Genomic DNA, 22,687 nt, shown 5'->3' on the forward strand with positions numbered 1-22,687 from the left:
CCCTCTAGCTACACAATGTGTGACCCTTTTTAAAGATGCCACATGAGGTCTGGTTTCCCAACAGAATGCTCAAACGCTTCAATTCTGACAAAGTACGGTATGTTTCACTTTGGTTTGCTTTTGAGCTCTTAAATGCACCCTGAAACATCTAGACTGGGTATGTCCTTTTCAGGACCTGTTCTGTGACCAATGTTCTGTGAACATGTGTACATCACCAGACATGCCCTAACCATAGAAACCTTCAAAGAATACAATTAAAAATACGAACAATTTTGGCAGTGTACGCATTTCATAATGCCTCACTTAATACTGGTTGTACAAATTCATTCACTCTACTTACTTATGTATAATGAGCAATATCTTGTTTTGACTCAAATAAAGTGAACATTTTCAATTTTCAAAAGTCACATTACACACGGTAGAGTATATGATGCTAAAAAAATAATGCATTGCCAAATTTCAATAAAAACTACCTGCACGGCATTCTTTGACCTGGCATTAATATATCATTTCCCTCTCATATTTCTTACTGTTCTCAAACTGTATACAAGTACTGATGAATTCCTATTCAAGACACAAATTTAACAGAAAAAAAACTAAAGTTGAAAAATAAACAAACTAAAAAAAAACTAAAGTCACCCTACATGATTGACTCAGTGTCAAAAGGAATGATGACAAGACAAAAACATGTTTTGTGCACCTCAAGAAATACATCTGATTAATGATGTATTAGTTTTGTGCTTACTTTAAGCATCACACCAATTTAGTGATATTAATAAGTTTGTTTCTTTAGTCACCTCAATTGGCCATTGTACAGTGCACTCCTGTATAATGAGAATGGTTATAACAGAATTCCATTTACAACAAAATAAAAATTTAGGCTATAAAATCATCTGCTCTATGTTATACGAAAGGTCCTGGGGACTGTTATACGTAACGGGAGACCACTGTATTACTCTTCTCTACAGTTCATTCCAATCGAGCACACATTTCTTTGCATCCCCTTGAAAGCTTTGCATTGAACTGCAATATTAAAGAAGAAATAACAGTATCACAATTGGAAATTAGTAAATTGATTAGACATCTTACATACATGACATGAGAGCATTTTTTCTATTGCAATGAAAGTCCATTCTGTGGGAACATGAAATCAGAAGAAGAAGAAGCTTGCTTTTAACCCATTGAAGATGGACTGATTTTGCTATGACACACATTTTCCATAGACGCCTGCCCGAGTATTCTTGGGGATCGTCCTCAATGGGTTAAGGCAAAGAGTTCCCGCTGGAATTTGGCGAGAAGGCACTCTGCCCATCCACAATCTTGTCTGCATTGTTTGTCACCATGGCAACAATCCGGCCCAGTTTGTGCGAGAGCTGCCCCAGCGTCTCCACAAGGTCGACCATGGGCAGCTTCCTGAGCTCAACAGCGTCACTGCTGTCACGCAACATCTCCCCCTCCCCCATCTGCAGGCCGCCTCTCTCGGGGAATCCCATTGGCTCGTTGGAGTGGGTGGAGCTCACTGCTGTCCCCCTCAGTACCGGGCTGCTCATGATAGAGCGGACAATGTCTGATGACGGGGAACCCGAGTCGCCAGAATCCCTTCGCGCAAGGAAGGGCATGGATTGGACTCGTCGAACAAGCTCCACTTGGTAAAACCTGATGGAATAAAATCATGTTGAATGTACAGCCGCTTAGAAATACAATCACCCTCTTACAATACCATATCTGTTGGATTGCCTTTTATAGTTAACACTGTTATTTCACTTATAGATGACTTATACTTACAATGTATATTATCATTATAAAACATAACATAATTCAATATGATAACTTAACGCTATATACCTTCAATAACAAACATGTACACTTAATAAATCTTTATCCAGTGTTATCAAGGTGTATTGTCACGGCTAGATTAAGTGATGTACAACACTTCTTTACAGGCGGCCTTTGTGTTCATTATTGTTTTTGTCTACCTAACAACGTAATTTCATTCAAATCCTGTAATGTTCACTGGCTAGGACTACCATGGGATCTTTCTGACTGCAAAATTCGACCTTTCCCCAACCCCGATCGTGTGTTTAAACTGATTTTGCTAATAAGTGAAAGCAAGCCAATACTGCATGTTTAAACTTTTCAGATATTCTTTGGTATTACGTACATTGTGGTCTTATTCACCCACAGTATGCTTTCATTGTTAGCCATGCTCTTTTTCCCTGCCATATGTACCCCGGCATCACCAGGAGCCCATTTATATCCATGGGTTGAAAGGGACTTCGTGTACAAAATATTTTGTCCAAGGAAGCAAGCACATTGCAGGACTCAAACTCAGGGCCCTACGATTCAAAGACACAAGTCCTATCGCATACCGGTATACTGCAGTGCCCCAACAAACATAGTCAACAATTAGGCATCGTTAACTCTTTATGTGCCACATTCGCACGTCCGACTCAGTCAACGGCGTGCCAACTTTGCATATTCTGCTCAACAAACAAAGCCGCCAAAACCGATCGATAAATCCCTAATCCTGCGGTACAATCAAAGCGTTTCTCGCGCTTTTGTTCCTCTCACATACGGCTTGCATTCTATGTGCTGATTGACCATCAAGCGGTGTTCCAGACTAAATTTTGCTTGTACATTCTAAGTTTCTGTCACTATTTTACGTGCAAAAGTCATGCCTTTACAGTATTGTAGCAACTGGTAATTCAAAAGAAAAATTGAAAATAGAATTGTCATACATTGTATATGGAAGCAAAGTTTGGCATTCCTCTCTAACTTTGCTCACTATTATGTCCAACTTAACAGAAATTTGTAGAAGTTATACAAATTGGAAAAAAAAAATTCTTTCTCAAAGCATGACTACCTTCGTGTCTCAGAATAAGTTGGCACACAGGGGGTTTCCACCACAGCACATAAAGAGTTAATCAAAACTCTCTGCTACAGTACAAGAGACATAGTGTGATTTCAAGTTTGGTGCTAGTGCAAGTACTAGTGCTATCTCAACATTAGCACCGGCGATAAAACCTAACTTAAAATCAATCGGTGTTGGGAGAATAAAATCAAAATTATGAATTTTTTTGATAGTTGGTGCTGGGCCCAGTGTTGGATGCTGTCTGTTGAACCGAGCTCCACAATTTGTGCTGGCGCTTTACGGGTTTTTTCCATATTGGTCAACACAAGTCCCTATAAGGGACTAATATTTTCGTCATTTCAGGTTTGGTGCTGGTGTTAGCGTTGCCCTGCAAGACCCCACGTTCATGTCTATTGTAGATGCACGTTTGACGTGCAAAATCTATTCTAATGCAGTGGTTGCCCATGTAACAGACACACACACTCTAGACATGCCTACATAAATCTGAGCCTGAGAGCAATATTAAGATCAACGTATTTTTAATAAGGGAAGAAATTTGTGGCATTTCTTCATTATGAGTTTAACACTAAGCAGTCTTGACTACATCTCTGAATATTTGACTATGAGCCATCACTTTTTCCTGCGGACTTCATGGTGGTGCAATGCTAGCACCTAGTGTTGGGGTCAATCATTTTGATCTGTATCACTTCATTAATCTGATCGTCAGTGTTGAAGCTCAATTTAAGGCTGTCATTGGCAGCTAGCAGTTGCACATGGCACGAGCACCGAACTTGAAATCACTCATTGGGTTGAAAAATATCTCGTCCATGGAAGTAAGCACTTTGCAGGACTTGAAATCTGGGCCATATGATTCAAAGGCACAAGTTCTATCGCCTGCCGGTACAGTGCACTCCCGTTACAATGAACACGGTTATAACGAAATTTCGCTATAACGAAGTAAAACTTCTGGTCCCAACCTTTCTAATTTTTAGATACTTCGGAACGATGGACCTTCTTTCATTTTCGGACCTTCGGAAAAGGAACAATATATTTCTACCTGAATTATAAACTATCAGAATAATGAATCTTCGGAACAGCAAAGCTTCAGAGGAACTTAAGTTTGGAATCCCGGGAATGGCTTATACCTTCGTGATAAGGAGCCTTCGGAATAACAAACTTTTGTAATAATGAACCTTTGGAATAGCGAACTGTACTAGTAACAGAACCCTAAAACATCACTTTCTATACATGCATTTTCCAGCTAGGCATGAAAGTACAAACAACTTTAAGCTCTCTTTAAGATGTAATATTTTAACGAAATTGAAAGATAGCATCCCAATTGACATAACTTTAAAGTGTATGATGAGTATTCAACAAACAGCATATGATAGAAGTGTAGTTTGCTTGTTTTTCGTTATATACTGTATTTGTTTGATTATAACGAAATTTCGTTATAACGAAAGAAAACTGCTGGTCGCGAGCATTTCGTTATAACGGGAGCGCACTGTATACGACTAGTGCCCATAATTATATGTGACCGTGCACCTCAAAACGAACATAAAGTCGCACACACTGATTTTGCGTGAGGACTGAAGATACGTGAAATGGGTCAACCTAGCCGAACTTCACTTTTTCATATTTTCTGAAAGAGCGGGTCTTCTTTTACATTATGCTGAAATTTGGGATCATAAAACGGGCAGCAAAGTGTGTTTTTTTAGCAGTTTATCTCGAACATTTTTTGTAGAGTAGTGTGATTAGGTGTTTCTTTAGAATCCCTTTTTCATTTCTGAAAAACCTTGTCCACACTCTTCACCTTCGACTCTAATAACTTTTGAAAGGATAGTGCTACTGCTTTGAAAGTTGGCATTAATTATGGACAGAATGTGTTAATGAGGCATGCTTAATTTCACTTTAATCTGGTTATCCCTTCATTGTTGTTACTCTGGTGGTTTATTTCCTGTTTTTTGTCCCATTCATTGCACAGTCAGCACGGTTTGGTAAAGATTAAGCGCTTGAATAGACACTGTATTTCAGAGCCTCTTTTCTCGGTTCACACTTTTCCTGAGTTTGTGCTTTCTTTCCAATATTTAGATAGGTTAGGAGAGCCCATTTGATTTGAGTTATACATCATTTTAAAGCTTAAAGTCTGCTCTTTCAGAATATGGTCTTAACTAAAAATTCATGTCTGGCGACTTTTTGTTTGTTTTGAGGTGCAGTGTCACATATAGTCAGCATCACCCATCATTCCTCAAAACTTCTCAGGACAACAAAACTCTGCCCACCTGACATTATCATACAGCTGTCTCATGCGATGACAGAGTTTGCTGGTATCCGTTACCATGGAGATGACCTGCTGGTAATTCTTCCGGTCCTCCATCAGGCATCCCTCCACCACACTCCTCAGCTCCTTCTCCTGCAGGAGCTGTGCCTCCATCTGGTCTCTCTTTATCCCATCCTGGAAGAGCAAAATATCATCAACACTCAAAAAACAAAACAAAAACAAAACAAAACAAAAACAAAACAAAACAAAACAAAACAAAACCTTCCTTCCTTCCAAGTTCCATCTCCATCATAACATTAATGAAGGAGATGCTCATGTTGCAAAATCCCATGTTCACTGTGCGAAATACCATGAATACCCACCCACCCCCACTATTATTATTATTATCATTATTATTATTATTATTATTATTATTATTACTATTATTATCATTACTATTATTATTACCATTAGTATTGTTATTGTTATTATGATTATTATTATTATTGAGAAATAAAAAAAAAACCACAAAACAACACTTTTTTGGTATTTCAGAATCTGGTGAGGAATGGGTAACCTAAGTTATGATTTGATTTGTTGCTTAGTTTTTCATGAACAGGCATTGCTTTTTCATCCTTTGCTGAATACAAGTACTTCTCCCTTTCTCTCTCTTTCTTTTTTCTTTTTGATAGTATTATTATTAGAACATTTACCATTGTCTTTTTATTTTCTCTCTGAGGGATACTGCTACTACAGTGCATTCTAATAGCACAATTTAGATCTGAGTTGCAAATGGTTACAAGCCTTCTCAGTAGTTGGACAATGGGAGTACCCATCCTGCTCAAGTGCAGAACAACACTTTCCGCCTATACCTGCATTGATGAAGTAACATTGCAGATTTACATCTCACTACTAATACTACATAGTTTGACCGTCATGAGCCCCAGCTGACCTCTGAGAGTTGAACGGCCATTTCCTGCATAGCAGTCTCCACCCGGTCAGCGTACACCTGCTCCAGGCTGTCCGAGAAGGGTCGGGCCTGGCTGTGCCAGCGGGCGATGGCATTGGTCAGTTTCCGCCTCGGTCCCATCAGCCTGTGTGGAAAACCCAACAAGGGATGAGTAAACCTTTCTGTGCCACAGACTTTGGACAGCATGTACAATGGTATGTGGTTTTTCCCTGCTATAGGCATTCATTCAAAGATTACACTCGCCAAATTTACGAGGTTAGCTTAATATGAGACATACGCAAACCGACATCCCATATGGGATGGGTGCTGCTACAAACAAAAAAATGAAAAATCTACCTGTGACTTAAACTTTTAGTGCTTCTTTTCTTCCACGGACTACATTTAAATCATAAATTTACTTAAGCCACCTTTGAAAATTCAGGCTAAAGGGTTAGGAAAGTCATTCATTCACATACCAGTGTAGGCAGCCCAAACCACATGACAACTCCAAATTATCATGACAATGTCCACTCAAAGTGTTTGCTACTAATATAAAGTATAACATGTACACATATAGGTACTAGTGCATGCAGAGCTGTTTTAAAAGATAATATTAAATAATAAAACAAAGGGATGTGACACTGCATATCGTCGCTGGGGCGACAAGACCTCGTATCTACAAAATGTCAAATGTTCAGGAGAGCCTAAAAACATGGCAGCCAAAGCACTGTGGCGAATGGGATAGCCTTTCCTTTGACATGCCGTGGTGGCTTCATTTTTGGAGTATTAAAGGGTGTGTACAGTTCTGGTCGAGGTGAAGATTTAGCTTTTAACGTTTTGTGAGATATTCAGAAACCACTCTATGAGATGTCAAAGAGCATGCAGTTTTAAGGGGTATCAAAAGTTTATTCGATGAAAATCGGTTTTGAAATGGCTGAGATATCCAAAAACAAGGTGAAACAAAGAGATACTAATAAAGTTGGGGCATGTCGCCTTTTATTATTAGCACTTTATTGGATATCTCAGCCATTTGAAAACCAATTTTCATCAAATAAACGTTGAATCCTTCTTAAAATTACATGCTCTTTCATATTTCATAAGAGGCTTTTCATTATCTCACTTAGGAATGTTCAAAACATGAATCCCTACCTCAACCAGTACTGTACAGTCCCTTTAAACGACAGTCGGGATTTGGACAGGACATCACTTAACCCATTATTTGACCATTAATCCAAAAAAAGTCATTTTCACCAAAATTGCAGATACAAGGTCCTGTCACTCCAGCGACGATATGTTTTTACCAAAGTGTGACAGAAGTCACAACCACACACGTACGCACATCATAAAAATAACGTTTTTGAACCGGAAATTAAAGGGTGTGTACAGTTCTGGTCGAGGTGAGGATTTAGCTTTTAACGTTTTGCGAGATATTCAGAAACCACCCTATGAGATGTCAAAGAGCATGCAGTTCTAAGGGGTATCAAAAGTTTATTCGATGAAAATCGGTTTTGAAATGGCCGAGATATCCAAAAACAAGGTGAAACAAAGAGCTGATAATAAAGTTGTGGCATGTCGCCTTTTATTATTAGCACTTTTTTGGATATCTCGGCCATTTGAAAACCAATTTTCATCAAATAAACGTTGAATCCTTTTTAAAATTACATGTTCTTTCATATTTCATAAGAGGCTTTTCATTATCTCACTTAGGAATGTTCAAAACATGAATCCCCACCTCAACCAGTACTGTACAGTCCCTTTAAGCAATCATGGCCTTTCTTATTCAAAACGATGGAAAGGGGTAATAGAAGTGAACAAGGGTCTTGAAACAGTGGCAGTGGTACTGTTAGAGTACGAAAATGTTACAGACTATTCTCAAAGCAGAAATACTGTAGCAGTAAAATTACCACAACGGGTCAACAAAAGAAAAAAAACAACAATTTGAATGATGAAAGAAGGAAGGAACAAAAAAGAATTAGAAGAAGGTTAATCAGTGAGAATGAGAGTATGAACAGTCAGGGGAAGAAAATAAAATGGAAGTGGAAGGGCAAGAAAGTGGGGGTTACTCAGGGCTTCTCAACATTCCAGTGACCCAGTGGCCTAGCGCCATCTAAAATCAATGTTTTGTCACCATATTTCCAAAAGAGGTTATCTTCTTGTGGCATGACCACGCAACTAAGCTTCAAAGTGAGGATATGCACTTGTACTCTATGAGGCCACCAAAATGTGAACATTTAAGACATATACACTTTGTAAGGGGCTGGAAGAGGCCAACAGAGAAAGAAAGAAAAACGTTAAAGGTATTGTTAAGCACTGGGAATGGTGATTTAAAAAATGTTTGAGTTACCACATTTGATGCATACATTGATGATAAACAGTACCTTTAAAGCAGAAATAATTACCTAATGCCGACCTCCTTGAGGTCGCTGTCTGTGAGGGTCAGGAAGACTCTGAGATCAATTTCTTGCTCCTCAAAGATGTGAAGATACTTGGTCAAGCCCAGGCTGCCAAGGAGCCCTGCTAGGTCAGTGAAGGGATAGCTGGTCACTTTCTCTTCCATGACCTCCGACCCTTCACCCCTGGACAGGTCGGGCTGGAGGGGAGAGACCGTGGAAGTGTACCCTATGGCCGGCTGGGGACCTTGCGGGTGGGGAGGGTGTGGTGGGGCGGGGTCATTGGGGTAGATCTGGAGATTGGCTCCGAGGTTCCATCCTACGTGGAGAGACACCTGCTGCTGTGGACGATCATGGTTCAGGGGGCCAAAGAGATCCTGGTCCGACGACGATGCATCACCGCTCCCATCGATGCTGATCTTGGTGATTTGGGCCGCCAGCTCGTTGGGATCGACGCCCTGGTGCGTGCCGCCGCTCTTTGGTCTGACGTTGGACTCCTCGCTGCCCGGGCTCCCTGCATCGTTGCTGGAAAGACTCGCATCACAGCTGACACCAAGCGCCCCGGCCAATCCCCCAGCTGAGCTACTGCTAAGACTGGAGTTACTGCTGCGTATCGTGAGGGCACCAGACACACAGAATGCTGTATCCTCTGCCCCATCAACATCGTTCCCATTCTGCCCATCATCCTGGAGTTCTATACAAAAGCATCAATAATGACAAATTATTACCCATGACGGGAAATCTATTCATAGCAACAAAATTGATTCATCGTCCCATCAGAACTGGCCGCACATCAATTTGCAAATCATCATGCATTATATCACTGGCATCAAATTCCTTTAGCCTATCATATCTCACCACTGTGATCCTCTGCAAGCTCTGATGACTTTGTTTTCTTTTCTCCCCGTAACTTTGCGAATGCCTCTGGGCCATCCAGAATGCTTGGCCCTTTGACCTTTGAACTACGACCCCTTCCATGGTGATGATGGTGGTGGTGGTGGTGGTGGTGATGAGATGGCCTCGCAGGGCGGAGCTGGAAATTCTCGTCTGATGAGCTGAGGTCAAGATCATCCCCTAGACCTGAGCCAGAAATTGAAGGAATTCAAGATTCAAACCTTATATTTAACCTGCTGAGGATGAGTCTCGAGTATATTTGGGCAAGTGTCTATGGGAAATGCTTGTTGTAGCAAAATCAGCCCGTCTTGAACAGTTTAGCAAACTGAGCCGAGTTAAAAAAAAAAAAAAAAAAAAAAAAAAATCAGGCATCTATGGCGATGAGTAACCGTTTATATTTTGCAACGATCTTGACATTACTGATCTACTTCGGGAGCCTGTAGTGTAGTTCTTTAGGCATTTTCTCTTAATATTGTACATTAAAGGGTGTGTACAGTTCTGGTCGAGGTGAAGATTTAGCTTTTAATGTTTTGTGAGATATTCAGAAACCACTCTATTAGATGTCAAAGAGCATGCGGTTCTAAGGGGTATCAAAAGTTTATTCGGTGAAAATCGGTTTTCAAATGTCAGAGATATCCAAAAACAAGGTGAAACAAAGAGATACTAATAAAGTTGGGGCATGTCGCCTTTTATTATTAGCAATTTTTGGGATATCTCAGCCATTTGAAAACCAATTTTAATCAAATAAATGTTGAATCCTTCTTAAAATTACATGCTCTTTCATATTTCATAAGAGGCTTTTCATTATCTCACTTAGGAATGTTAAAAACATGAATCCCTACCTCAACCAGTACTGTACAGTCCCTTTAAAGAAAAAAAAAAAAAATAGAACACATTGAATTGTTTAGACTTCTAATTGATTTCCGGAAAAACTTCACAAACAGACACAAGCTTCAATCATAAATTATGCAATGTTTCGGCTCATGCAAGCCAGCAGCCAGACGCAGAGCACAGAATCTTTTATCCTTGCATACCTGGTGCTGATCGGACACTAGGGGGCGACATGCATCTATTGTCTATGAGGCTGACTATCTTCATGTGGCCATTCATGAGAGCCAACGAACGAGCTGTGTCACCGCGGTGACTCTGGAGATCAATGTCCACACTAGCCTGCAATGGAAAAATATAACGGATAATGATGTCAGATTACCATCTCAAATTAATCTGCACAAAATGAGTGGATTTGCTCTATGGGAGTACTAAAGTTTACTGCATAAAGTGTGCCATGGTGTAAACCTCCTGTGTACCACATTATTTTTGAGACGACAACACGTGAGCGCTTTCCAAAAACATTCTGTATTTCAAAGCCATGCAACTTCTTTATAGAAATGTTTATGCTAGGTAAGCAGTGTGCAAAACTGTGAAGAAATTCCTGGGCCCCGTCTTATAAAGACTTCAAATCAATCACAAGTCCCCATATCAATTGCAACTTGCATTGCAGCTCACAAGAAACTTGTGATTGATTTGTATCACAAGTCTTTGTAAGACATGCCCCTGGCTTTGCAGTGACGTAAACTTTATGACAGATTTATGACGATTTCCCTCGCAAATTGCCAGTAGCTACAAAACTGCATGGCGTTGATCCATTCCAAACTGAATTCTGAAATCCCCACAGACTTAGTATGCAGGTCACAAGGTCCCCATAAGGAATGGGTTAACCAGGTCTGGGAGGCAGGATTTTTGCACGCACAAATGGCAACAGAGGATTAGAACTTACTTGAAAAATCACGGGTGAAGCTTTCATTGTAATGTGGCATTTGGCAAGTTATCAGTTGGTTTGTGCCGGGTTGTACACGAGTGAGAAAAAAATATGCTCAAATTCACACCACAGAGAGCTACTTGATGCAATGATCCAAGGGGGTGCCATTTTCCTTTGGACACGTCTGTATAGGCTACGTTTCCGTGTAATCTATACCCACTCTGTAACAAGACTAAGGGGAGACGAGAACGGCAAATGCAATTGTTGTCTGAAGGTCTGCACTGCAAATTTAAAGTTTTCTAGTAATCAAATCTCAGAGACTCACATTTCCCAGGAGCAGGTTGACAATAATCTCATGACCTTCGGCAGCTGCCATCATCAATGGTGTGATACCAAGCGAGGGCTCCCTGTAGATTGCAAAAAATAAGTACAGACGATCACAGTGTATACAGCAAACAACACTGCATAGCATGACATACATAATATTGCAGTAGTGTTTTTGCATTTACAAGTGTTTATGACTAACAAGTTTATGATACTTTATTACAATCGAATTTTGAAAAATTACATGGAGGCAAAAGACTTCTTAACTCATTGAGGACAGGTTGATTTTGCTTCATCAGGCATTTCCCATAGACGCTTGCCCGAGTATACTCGGGACTCATCGTCATCAACAACAGGTTAAAGACCCTTTACACATTCTGAATTTTCGACTTGAATAACTTTTGGAAGGATAATGCTTTAAAGGTATGCCCATTAGTCTAAGTTATGAATCAAATATGTCAACAGAGCATACTCAACTTCAGCATAATTTGATTATTCCTTCATTGCTGTTGCTATTAAAAGAATTTTACATCCTGTTTTTTGTCCCATTCATCGCACAGAGCACTGTTTAGTAGAGGTTGTACGCAACTGAATAGAAACTACAACACTTCAGAGTGCCTTTTCCCGGTACACACTTTTCGAGAGTGTGAGAGTGTATGCTTTCTTTCCAATATTTAGATTGGTTAGGAGAGTCCATTTCAGTTCAGTTATACACCGTTTTAAAGCTTTACAGTCTGCTCTTTCAGAATCTGCCAATAACTAAAAATTCATGTCTGGCAACTTTTTGTGGGTTATGTGATGCAGGGTTACATTACAGTTTACTAATTATCATTAGCCTAAAATGTAAGCCACAGTTTGAAGTAGTAGTAATGAAAAACATCGTCAATTTAACCTCATCATAAGCAGGGCTCCACACTAACTTTTTTATTTGGTGGCCCGATGGGGCCACCAAAATCATCAATTTCAAATTTTTGGTGGCCCGAGAGAAAAATTTGGTGGCCCCCCAAAAACAATAAAAAACATTAAAATTCCTGCTTTTTTTTTGATGAGTCAAATATGTAAGTTTTATCATAGTAAGAATTGGAAGCTTGACATATCTTCTCATAAATAAACCTCAACAAACTCGCAACACTCACTCTCAGGCACTCATTCAGTCCTTTTCATCCATCCTTTAAACAAATTTAACTGCTGAATGGCAAGACTAAGTATAGATATTCATTGACAGGCACATGGGTTAACATAGATAAATGACACTTTTCAAAAAATTTTGGTGGCCCAAAGCGGGCCACCAAATTTGCCTTTTTTGAAAATTGGTGGCCCGACCTTCATTTTTGGTGGCCCCGGGCCACCAGGCCACCATTAGTGTCGAGCCCTGTCATAAGCATTATAATGATGATGATTTCAAGGTCATGACACATTTGGTATTTTGATTTATGCATTCATTTGTGCCACTTATTCAAGTTTGTCTCTGAGAAAAGCATACAGGAAAACATTGTCATAACGAGGATGCCAGGATCACCAATATATCTCGCCATAACCGTGAATTCTCTGTACGAGTAATTAGAAAAGAGATTAGCTATATGCAGAAAGGGAATATTGAGACCTCTAAATTCACCTTGTCACAAGCAATTTCTCTTTGAAGGCAGGGTTGTCATAAAGGTTTGATGTTTGTTTGAATAAAGATGCAAGCATATTATATACCAGTACCAGAAATGGTGGTGTATTTACCGCATCAATGTATCAACCCCACCCCCTTTTTTCGGCTGTTTGGGGGAAAAAAAAACAACAGTCCGCCGACAAGCATGCATACTAACATGCAACGAGTGGAGATACTCTTAACATGTTGGTTGAACTGAGTACCGAAATGTTTGGGGGAGAAAATGTGTTAATTTTTGTGCCGCACAAAAAAAAAAAACCCAGAAATATGCAGTAGAATACCTCATGAAAAAGAAGTTATTTCACACATTGAACACTGAACATTTTTTGCACACTTCAAGCAGATATTTAGTATAAAGTACTGGCAGTAATGGCATATGAACTGCACCCCAAATTTCGACCTCAGTGGGGCAATAAGTGCGGTCAATACATCTCTATTTACAGTACTTAGTCATGTGGTTTGCTGCCACTTACGTTGCATTGACCTGTGCATTATTCTCCAGTAAGAAATGAACCATCCTCTGGTGACCAGTGTACGTGGCGTAGAACAGCGCCGTCCAGCCGCGTAGATCGACGACCTCCAACTCTGCTCCTTGCTACATTGTATAATGCACACAATACAAAAAACAAAACAAAACAAACTTCCCAGCTAATGTCTGATATTTTCATCTTTTTTCTTTCAACTGTAGTCAATGCACATCTTTATGTGTTAAAAACACAGTGGTCACTTTCCCTATAAATGTGAACATATAAACAGTAATTGTACAGTTACTTACCCTCGATGCTATGAAAAATACAAGACAAATTGAGATCACACAAAGTACGGATGACTAAATGATAACTTTTATTATATTCCACATACTAAGAATGTTGCAATAGGATTGGTCCAGAGCTGATCACGTGATGAAGTGTAGTTTTGCCCATCACATCACCTGAGAAAAAACGCTTGTTACACTCTATGTTGATAGTCCCTTTTGTTTCGCTAATCTCCACACAGTCCACACAGTCCTAACGCAAGATGAGTACGCACGAAATAAAAGTGCGTTGCACTGTGGACTATCATGTGGCCTAGGCCACTTGATAGTACACAGTACAACGCACTTTTACTTCCGTTCCGCATGGAGCGTGCAGCAAATTCCTTGTTTGTCATCTACACGCACACGTAGTCTAAGCCCTAAGGATACCTAAAGAGAGCTAAAACGGTTTCAGATGTGGAATAAAATGGGAATTTTTAGGACCCTAGATGTGGAATATAAAGTATATAATCAACTTTTAGTTTCAGGTAATGAGACAAACTATCATTTCCTCGGTGATCTGAATGTGTACGCTATCTTTCCTCAGCTGTGCTTTGGAAAGATAGCTACATCCAGATCGCCTCGGAAGTGATAGTTTGTCCCATCACCTTCACCAACGTTGATTATTTGCTTACTAATAATCAACAACAGTGAATCACGCATATGAAATCACATGCATTCAAGACTAACGTTTGGTCTGCAGTAGGCAAAGATTGAATTAACTAACAAATTCAAAGCTTTTGGTGTGTTGCTGGGGCGACAATATCTTGTATTCTGACATTTCGGTGAAAATGACCTTTTTTTAATTAATGGTCAGATAATCAGTTGAGTGATGTCCTGTCCAAATCCTAGCTGTCTTACCCCAAAAATGAAGTTACCATGGCATGTCAAAGGAAAGGCCCTCCATTTAATACAGTGCTTTGGCTGCCATGTTTTTTTTTGTTTTCTTTTTTTCCTCTCTGAACATTTTACATTTTGCAAATACGAGTGTTACCTATTCAAAGCAACATGTTATGATGACCACCATCTGTAGTGATGTACTATAGAATAAAGCTTTCTGCTACAGGAATTCTATATCACTACAGCTGGTGGTCATCACACCTCCACAGTTACAATCATGATATTTTTCTCATCATGATGAAATCAGTACAGAGTGTGCATTTTCTTCAATGCTGCATCAACACACCTTTACTTGCCTACATGAAAAGCATTAGAAAACAAATATCCACATGATAAATTCATGTCAGGAGAACAATAATGTAAACTTGCCATCCCCACATTGCAGCCTGCATGCCTCACCTGCAAAAGGAAGTATGCAACACTCTCATTTCCACAGCTAGCAGCCATCATGAGGGCAGTCGTCCCCTTGTCGGACTTCATGTCGACCTTTGCTCCCGCATCGAGAAGCAAGTTGACGATCGTGTCATGGCCGATGTAGCATGCATACATCAGGGCTGTCCAGCTCCCTCGATTCTGCTTGTTGATGTCAACATCGCCGCTGCAACAATTGATAAAAATGTGACACCTCCATGGAGAAACTTCAACACTTTTAAAGGTGCAGTTTGTGTTCAGATCTACACTGGAGGAGGAGAAAGTTAGAAGTTACTTAACTCTTTATGTGCCACGTTCGTACGTCCGACTCAGTCGACGGCGTGCCAACTTCGCATATTCTGCTCAACAAACAAAGCCGGCAAAACCGATTGATAAATCACTAATCACTGCTAATCCCGAGGCACAATGAAAGCGTTTCTCGTCCTTTTGATCCTCTCTTATATGGCTTGCATTCTATGTGAAGATTCACTATCAAGCGGTATTCCCAACTAGATTTGCTTGTACATTCTAACTTTCTGTCACGGTTTTATGTGCAAAAGTCATGCCTTTACAGTAATATAGCAACTGGTCATTCAAAAGAAAAAATAGATTCGTCATACAATTTATATCGAAACAAAGCTTGGCATTCCTCTTTAACTTTGCCTGCTATTATGCCCATCTTAACAGAAATTTGTAGAAGTTAAACAAATTGGAAAAACAGAATTCTTTCTCAAAGCATGACTACCTTCTGGTCTCAGAATAACGTGGCACACAGGGGGTTTCCACCATGGCACATAAAGAGTTAACCAATTGATGACTATTCCCATGTATACTCGGGCAAATGGCTATGGGAAATGCTGTTGAAGCAAAATGAAACCGTCCTCAATGGGTTAAAATAGACGCTTCTTGAACTCCTTTTTTAGAAAGTACGAACCCAGTATCAGTAGCCATATAAATTTGTTACTAGTCACTGCTCTCCGCTAATCACATATTAATGTTTTGTCCGGACAGTAAATGGTAGCTGTAATCAATTTTCATATCTGTAGACAAGCACATCGTTGGCCCGTTTCATAAAACTTGTCATCAGTGACAAGTTGTCATAGATGTGACAAGCTACTGAAATCCTTGCATCTGATTGGCTGAGAGCACATTTGTCATAGAAATGTGGCAGCTGTCACGGATGACACGTTTTATGAAATGGGTCCCAGATGTGCAAGTGATTGCAACTTCAGGAACTGGCTTCTGCTAACAGTGTTAAGAAAGAGAGAGAGAGAGAGAGAGAGAGAGAGAAAAAAGAATCCATCAGATACACTGCTTAGATCAGGCAGGACACCTACATTGTTTGACAATGCAAGAATGACATGTCTGGCTTTAATAGAAAAACAATTTTGCAATCAATTTTCTCTGGCACAATTTACCAAATATTCACTATGATAAATACTGCCTTATACAATCAAGCCTGCATTAGTGACCACCTGTCTATAAGGGTCACCTGCCATATACAACCACTAAAAATAATTCCCTTCAGAAGAGAAAGCATGTTAAAGACCCTGTCTACAGCGGCCACCTATCCATAAACCTACTACCTTTTTTTTTTTTTTTTTGTTTTTTTTTTTTTTGTTTTTTTTGTTTCTCTTGGGTGGGTGGTTAAAGGGGAAGACTAGTAACTGATCAGTGGGAATCAGTGGAAATGCTGAGAGGTGATTGTTCCAATCCTTGTGGGATTCATTTAAGAGCACATTATATATCTACTGATGTGTGAAAATGATTTGCTTCAGAATGGTCTCATATTCAAGTAATGTGCAGTTTCATGCTTCCAGGTTAGCGTCCCTGGTCAGTGACGGAGCATTAATCTGCACATTACTTGAATATGAGACCGTTCTGAAGCAAATCATTTTCACACAACAATAGATATACAATGAACTCTTGAATGAATCCCATAAGGATTGGAACAATCATCTCCCAGCATTTCCACTGATTCCCACTGATCAGTTACTAGTCTTCCCCTTTAAAGACAGGTCACTGTACAATGTACCTTGTAATGTACTCTCTCACGCAGTCATATTGACCAATTGATGCTGCTGTGTGCAAGTCTAGCGGCACAGGTTCAAAGGTTGCAGTACTGTCCAATGAGCTCCATCCCTTCCACATGGATAGACTCTTGTCCAGGAGTTCCGACTCACTGGCTTCATCGCTGGCTTCATATGGATAGTCCATTCTGGCTCACCACTGACAGACCTGGGGAGTAAAGTGAAAAACTGTATGCAGGGCTGAACACTAACCCATTAATTCTACACATATACGATACAGTGTACTGGTCTAATCAGTTTCTGTCAGACATGGTAGCTACCCAGTTTTTCCATTTTTTTTTACTGATCTGAACCTAAACTTTATTTGTCCTTTTCTTTCTTTCTTTTTGTGACTGACTTTTTTTTTTTCAATTCATTTACAATGTATGTACTTTTTAAAACTAGTCACATGCTGAACTAGTTAATTTGGCAATTCCTGAAAAGTTACTGGTGCAACAGTGATTTTCACCAGACTGGGACCGTCAGACCAGTGACGGTGTTTAGCGTTGCTGTTTCATGCAAACTCCTTGTAACCTCTGCTGTTTGAAGAGCAATCTGTTATCAGATTTCTACACTGCCAAGAATTGAAGAATAATCGCACCATTATAGGAGTTTCAACGCAAACACCTTAAATTCTGATTACGGTATTTCTCTTTTTCCTCTCTTTCTTTTCAATTTAATGCTCCTGCTTTCTGTAATTGCCCTAAACCAAAATATTTACATGGTCATGTGACATAATCTATTAAAAGACATTTATAATTATTATACTAGCTGGGTAGATCTAATACCTATTTCTAATATTTTGTTGTCATCAACTATGACGAGATGGTTGTGAGAAAAGGAAAATCTTGTTGCCATTGAAACCTAATTGTGTTGACAAAATAATGTCATACGTGACAGAGCACATTCAATTCATTAAAAAAACAAACAAACAAACAGCAATGACAGGTTGTACTTTTTCCAAGTTTTTATATGTTACCATGAAGAAGTATTCACTGTCTCATCGACTTGAAATGGATGAGATCTGTCCATGAGAGTGGTAACATACTATAAACAAGCCAGCCTGCAAGACTGCAGATCTGTATTCAGGGCTTCCTACGGTCCATACCCCGATTGACCAAACATTAATAAGAGGAAACCCATTAATATGTCAATCAAATTAAATTGAATTAGGTTACAATTTTTAAATACTCAGTCGAGCATGGCACGGGTCAACACAAATGACACTACCCACACAAACCAGAAATAGCATTGGAGAATAACACTCCAAATGTGACCGCGAATCACAAAGCAAACAAAAAGTCACACCCATTGATTTTAAGTGAGGACTTAAATAGGTCAAATGGGTCAACCGAGTCAATCCTGAGTTTTTCATATTTTCTGAAAGAGCTATCCTTCATCTACACTATTCTTTTGTTTGGGATCATAACATGAACGGGAAACTGTGTTTTCAGCAGTTTTTCTACAACCCTCTTTGGGGGGAGGGAGAGTAGAATGATCAGGTATGTCTTAGAGTAGCCCGACCAGACGCTGTTAATACGCTACGCGAATACAGCGTCTGACCAACGAGCGGGCACCTTCAAAGTGGGGAACCACAACACAACTACAAAACTTATGAAAATTTATACGTTCTTTATAAACAATGTACACGTTACCAAACGTTACTCACCTTAAGTGCATGCTTGTATTACAGAAGGTTCGTAAGTCCATTGAGAGCCCTCGTGATAAGTCCATGGAACCAAAAAATGATACTTTCTGGCGGATTCCCTAACACCGCCGCGGTCATCGTTGCAGAATTCAAAATGGCGCCTTGATCTCTGCGGAAATCTTTTGCGTGCGTGCGATGCGCTGCTTGAGTGTTGGTGTAGCAGCACGGTCGACAGAGCGACCTTTTGAAAGGGCATTCAGATCATGTGACATCCCGAATATTGGAAATGGCCTGGCGTGAAAGACGATGTACCGTTCGTGAACCGTTCACACATGCTGCATATAACCATCAATTTAGGTAAGTTATTGAATCTAAATTTCAATACTCATAGCATAGATATGAAGTCTCATTATCATTTTGTTCGTCAGATGAGTTTGAAGTGGCAAAAAAATGATCTAAAGTATCAAAATTCAATCCGATCGCATGCGATCGTTGGACCCTCTTCGTGTTTGGAGCTTCGTTGGTACAGCCTGTCGCGCTACGTATGTACAGCGGCGACTGGGCTGTGTATAGTTAGTCTTAGAGGAGCCTTTTCATTTCTTAAAATCCTTTGCACACTAGCTACTTCCAAGTCTTATAACTTTTGAAAGCATAAAGCTACTGCTTTTAAAGTTGGCAATTATCATGAACATATAAAACATACTCAATTTCAGTTTTAAGCTGATAATCCCTTCATTGTTGTTGCTCTGGAGTTTACATCCTGTGTTTTGTCCCTTTGTTTTTGTCCCGCATATCTGCCATGGCTTGGTAAGGATTAAGCGCTTGAATAGACCCTGTACTTCAGAGCCTCTTTTCTCAGTTCCCCCACTTTTCCAGAGTGTGTGCTTTCTTTCCAGTAACGTTAGGCCTATTTTAGATAGGTTAAGGGAGTCCATTTGGATTGAGTTATACATCATTTTAAAACTTACAGTCTGCTCTTTCAGAATCTGCCCCTAACTAAAAAATCAATGTCTGGCGATTTGTTGTTGGTTTTGTGGTGCAGGGTCACAAATAGGCCCCTACAGTGAAATAATATTAATGATAGGACCCTAATAATATTATAGTTTTACTTTCCTCACACAACCAACCATGGGCTCTCCCTTGGAATACGCATTGCAGGGCCTGTACAGATATGTGACCCTTCTATAGACTCTTGATAACGTTACAATGTACTACGGAGTAGGCCTAGAATTTAATTCACAATCAAAAAAAAAAGAAAAAAGAAAACGTATAGCGCAATGATCATGATTCATACGTTTGCCGTACGTGAAAAACAACGTGTGGGACTGAGCAATCTTGGCCACACTCTTCACCGAGACAAATTATTCAATTCTTGACGACTCCCTACACTACTCGTAAGTTGAAATCCCTACTCACCAACAGCTAGTCGTTCTGAATTACTTTGCCTGCAAGCACAGCCATGTTCATTTTAGATACCGGCATGGGAGAATGTATAACTCGTCGAATTCACTCCTCTTGCCGCGGGGTCCATTTCTCTAAATTGTAAACAGCGCTGCCCAGCGTTGCTCAGTCATCGATCCCACGATTGCCGACGACCGACGACCAGCCCAAAACTTTCAAAAGCGCACGGTACGCATACGGACCCCGTTTCGGGTGCCGTCCGATGATGATGCAGCAAAGAGTCTAGCAGGTGCAACGAACTATTGTAGTTAGCAGGGAGGTCGCTCCCTGGCAACTTTTGGCAAAAGCACGAAGCGCAAAGGGTACAGTAGTTGAGTCAATTTTCCACATGTCAACAATTAGGCCTAATGTTAATACTAGGAGCCCGATTATTATTTGCTTGTGAAAGAAGACTGGTAAAAGGTTGACATGTACCATTGAATTTTACTAGCACACAGTACTATTAGGCTGTTTTGGAGATGGAGTGATGGGTTTCACTGTTCGTTGGGTTTCAAGGAATACTACAAAAACAAACAAACGAACAAACAAACGCGAAAAAAACAACAACAAATCATGAAAGAAAAACTGTGCTGAGTTGAATGCGTGTTATAAGAAATAATGTTTACTCATAGTTTCCCCTCGATTTTCAACATTTTCCAAATATAATGTAGCAAATAGCATGTGGGCTTATCTATTGCATTATGCGAATTCGTGTTTAGGGCTAATAAGTATTTTGCTAAATGTAAAATATGAAGGGCTTTACTATGACTTATACGATATCACAATGATTAGTCACTATACACACAATATAATATGGCTGAGTATTACACTGTACGTATTTCACAAGAGCTCAAATGCGCTCCACGGTGATTTGACAGGAAATACTATAACTAGAAAACTCAGTAAAACCACATGGAACGACAAAAGAGAAACAAGGAAACAAACAGACAATTACAGACAAATTATCTTAACAAATAAATAAACAAATAAATAAGTATAGATGACAAAAAAGTGTATATCGTAATAATCCTGCTATCAAAATTAATAGAGAATTTCTGTGAAGGTTTTGTAACCGCAGACCTGCTATACATTTATGTACGTCAGATTCCTTATGCAAAAGATGTACATCATTTTTTTTTTAATTGGAAAGCATTCATCAATATATGCGTTATTATTTTGCACACTTAACTGTTAGAATAGCTATTCTAGCAATTTGAAGAAAAAAAAATGTATACAAGGTCCCTTACACATGTGTTTATTTTGGACAATGGCGCTATAATGATCTGTAAACCCGGAATGAGGTGTTTACAGCTAAAATAACGAGATCGTGCATGAACATAAGACGGTCACGAATGGATCGATATCCTGTGCTCAGTGTTCGTTTTTGGTTCTCATACAGATGAGGAAAACATTGCAACATTGGCCAATTACGTCATAAGGGAATGGGAGGGGATTATCTCTAACATACAGTTCATCTGTAATACATAATGTATACTAGGACGGATTGCGATCTGCGTCATGTAAGACAAATCACTGTCAAATTCATGATTTTTCATTTCTCGTTATAATTACCATTATCATCATCATAATCGTTATTGTGCATGTGTAGGCCGTACATTTATGAAGAGTTTTATTGAAAAATGAAGCAAGCGTCATTTATAAACATTTTAAAGTAAGTCCATCATCTGATAGAGCAAAACTAAAACGCTCCAGTAATACCTCAAGAAGTGACATAACAAGGTATATTCTAGAAGTTTTGATTAAGAATATCCTAAATGTGACCGTGCACCTCAAAACGAACATAAAGTCGCACACACTGATTTTGCGTGAGGACTGAAAATAAGTGAAATGGGTCAACCTAGCCGAACTTGACTTTTTCATATTTTCTGTAAGAGCGGGTCTTCTTTTACATTATGCTAAAATTTGGTATCATACAATGGGCAGGAAAGTGTGTTTTTTTAGCAGTTTATCTCGAACATTGGTAGAATTGTGTGATTAGGTGTGTCTTTAGAATCCCTTTTTCATTTCTGAAAAACCTTGTCCACACTCTTCACTTTCAACTCTAATAACTTTGAAAGGATAGTGCTACTGTTTTGAAAGTTGGCATTAATTATGGAAAGTATGTGTTAATGAGGCATGCTTAATTTCAGTTTAATCTGATAATAACTTCATTGTTGTTACTCTGGTGGTTTACTTTCCGTTTTTGTCCCATTCATCGCACAGCCAGCACGGTTTGGTAAAGATTAAGCGCTTGAATAGACATTGTACTTCAGAGCCTCTTTTCTCAGTTCACACTTTTCCTGAGTTTGTGCTTTTTTTTTCCAATATTTAGGTATGTAGGT

At 39.5% G+C, this 22,687-nt stretch overlaps 1 protein-coding gene across 1 annotated transcript; it reads right to left on the minus strand.

Moving 5' to 3' along the window:
- Window positions 1–1,262: 1,262 nt before the first annotated feature.
- Window positions 1,263–17,589, minus strand: LOC140229956 (ankyrin repeat and SAM domain-containing protein 3-like). Its single transcript, XM_072310155.1, has 10 exons — window positions 17,224–17,589; window positions 15,177–15,375; window positions 13,558–13,679; window positions 11,429–11,510; window positions 10,379–10,514; window positions 9,309–9,530; window positions 8,460–9,144; window positions 6,064–6,205; window positions 5,134–5,306; window positions 1,263–1,656 (listed from the first exon to the last, which is right to left on the minus strand). Exons 1-10 carry the CDS (start codon window positions 17,403–17,405, stop codon window positions 1,263–1,265), a joined length of 2,337 nt encoding a protein of 778 aa, XP_072166256.1. The 5' UTR covers window positions 17,406–17,589.
- Window positions 17,590–22,687: the final 5,098 nt, after the last annotated feature.

Source organism: Diadema setosum, chromosome 6 (genome assembly GCF_964275005.1).
Source record: "Diadema setosum chromosome 6, eeDiaSeto1, whole genome shotgun sequence".
NCBI classification, from domain to species: Eukaryota; Metazoa; Echinodermata; class Echinoidea; order Diadematoida; family Diadematidae; genus Diadema; species Diadema setosum.

Bases quoted from the DNA above. Each gene is read 5' to 3' on its own strand.
- LOC140229956 (XM_072310155.1), bottom strand. From the start codon at position 17,405: ATGGACTATCCATATGAAGCCAGCGATGAAGCCAGTGAGTCGGAACTC. The intron at 15,376-17,223 runs GTACATTGTACA...CAATTGTTGCAG, and splicing joins GTGAGAGAGTACATTACAAG to CGGCGATGTTGACATCAACA. The intron at 1,657-5,133 runs GTGGGCAGAGTT...TTATTCCATCAG, and splicing joins CAGCTGTATGATAATGTCAG to GTTTTACCAAGTGGAGCTTG.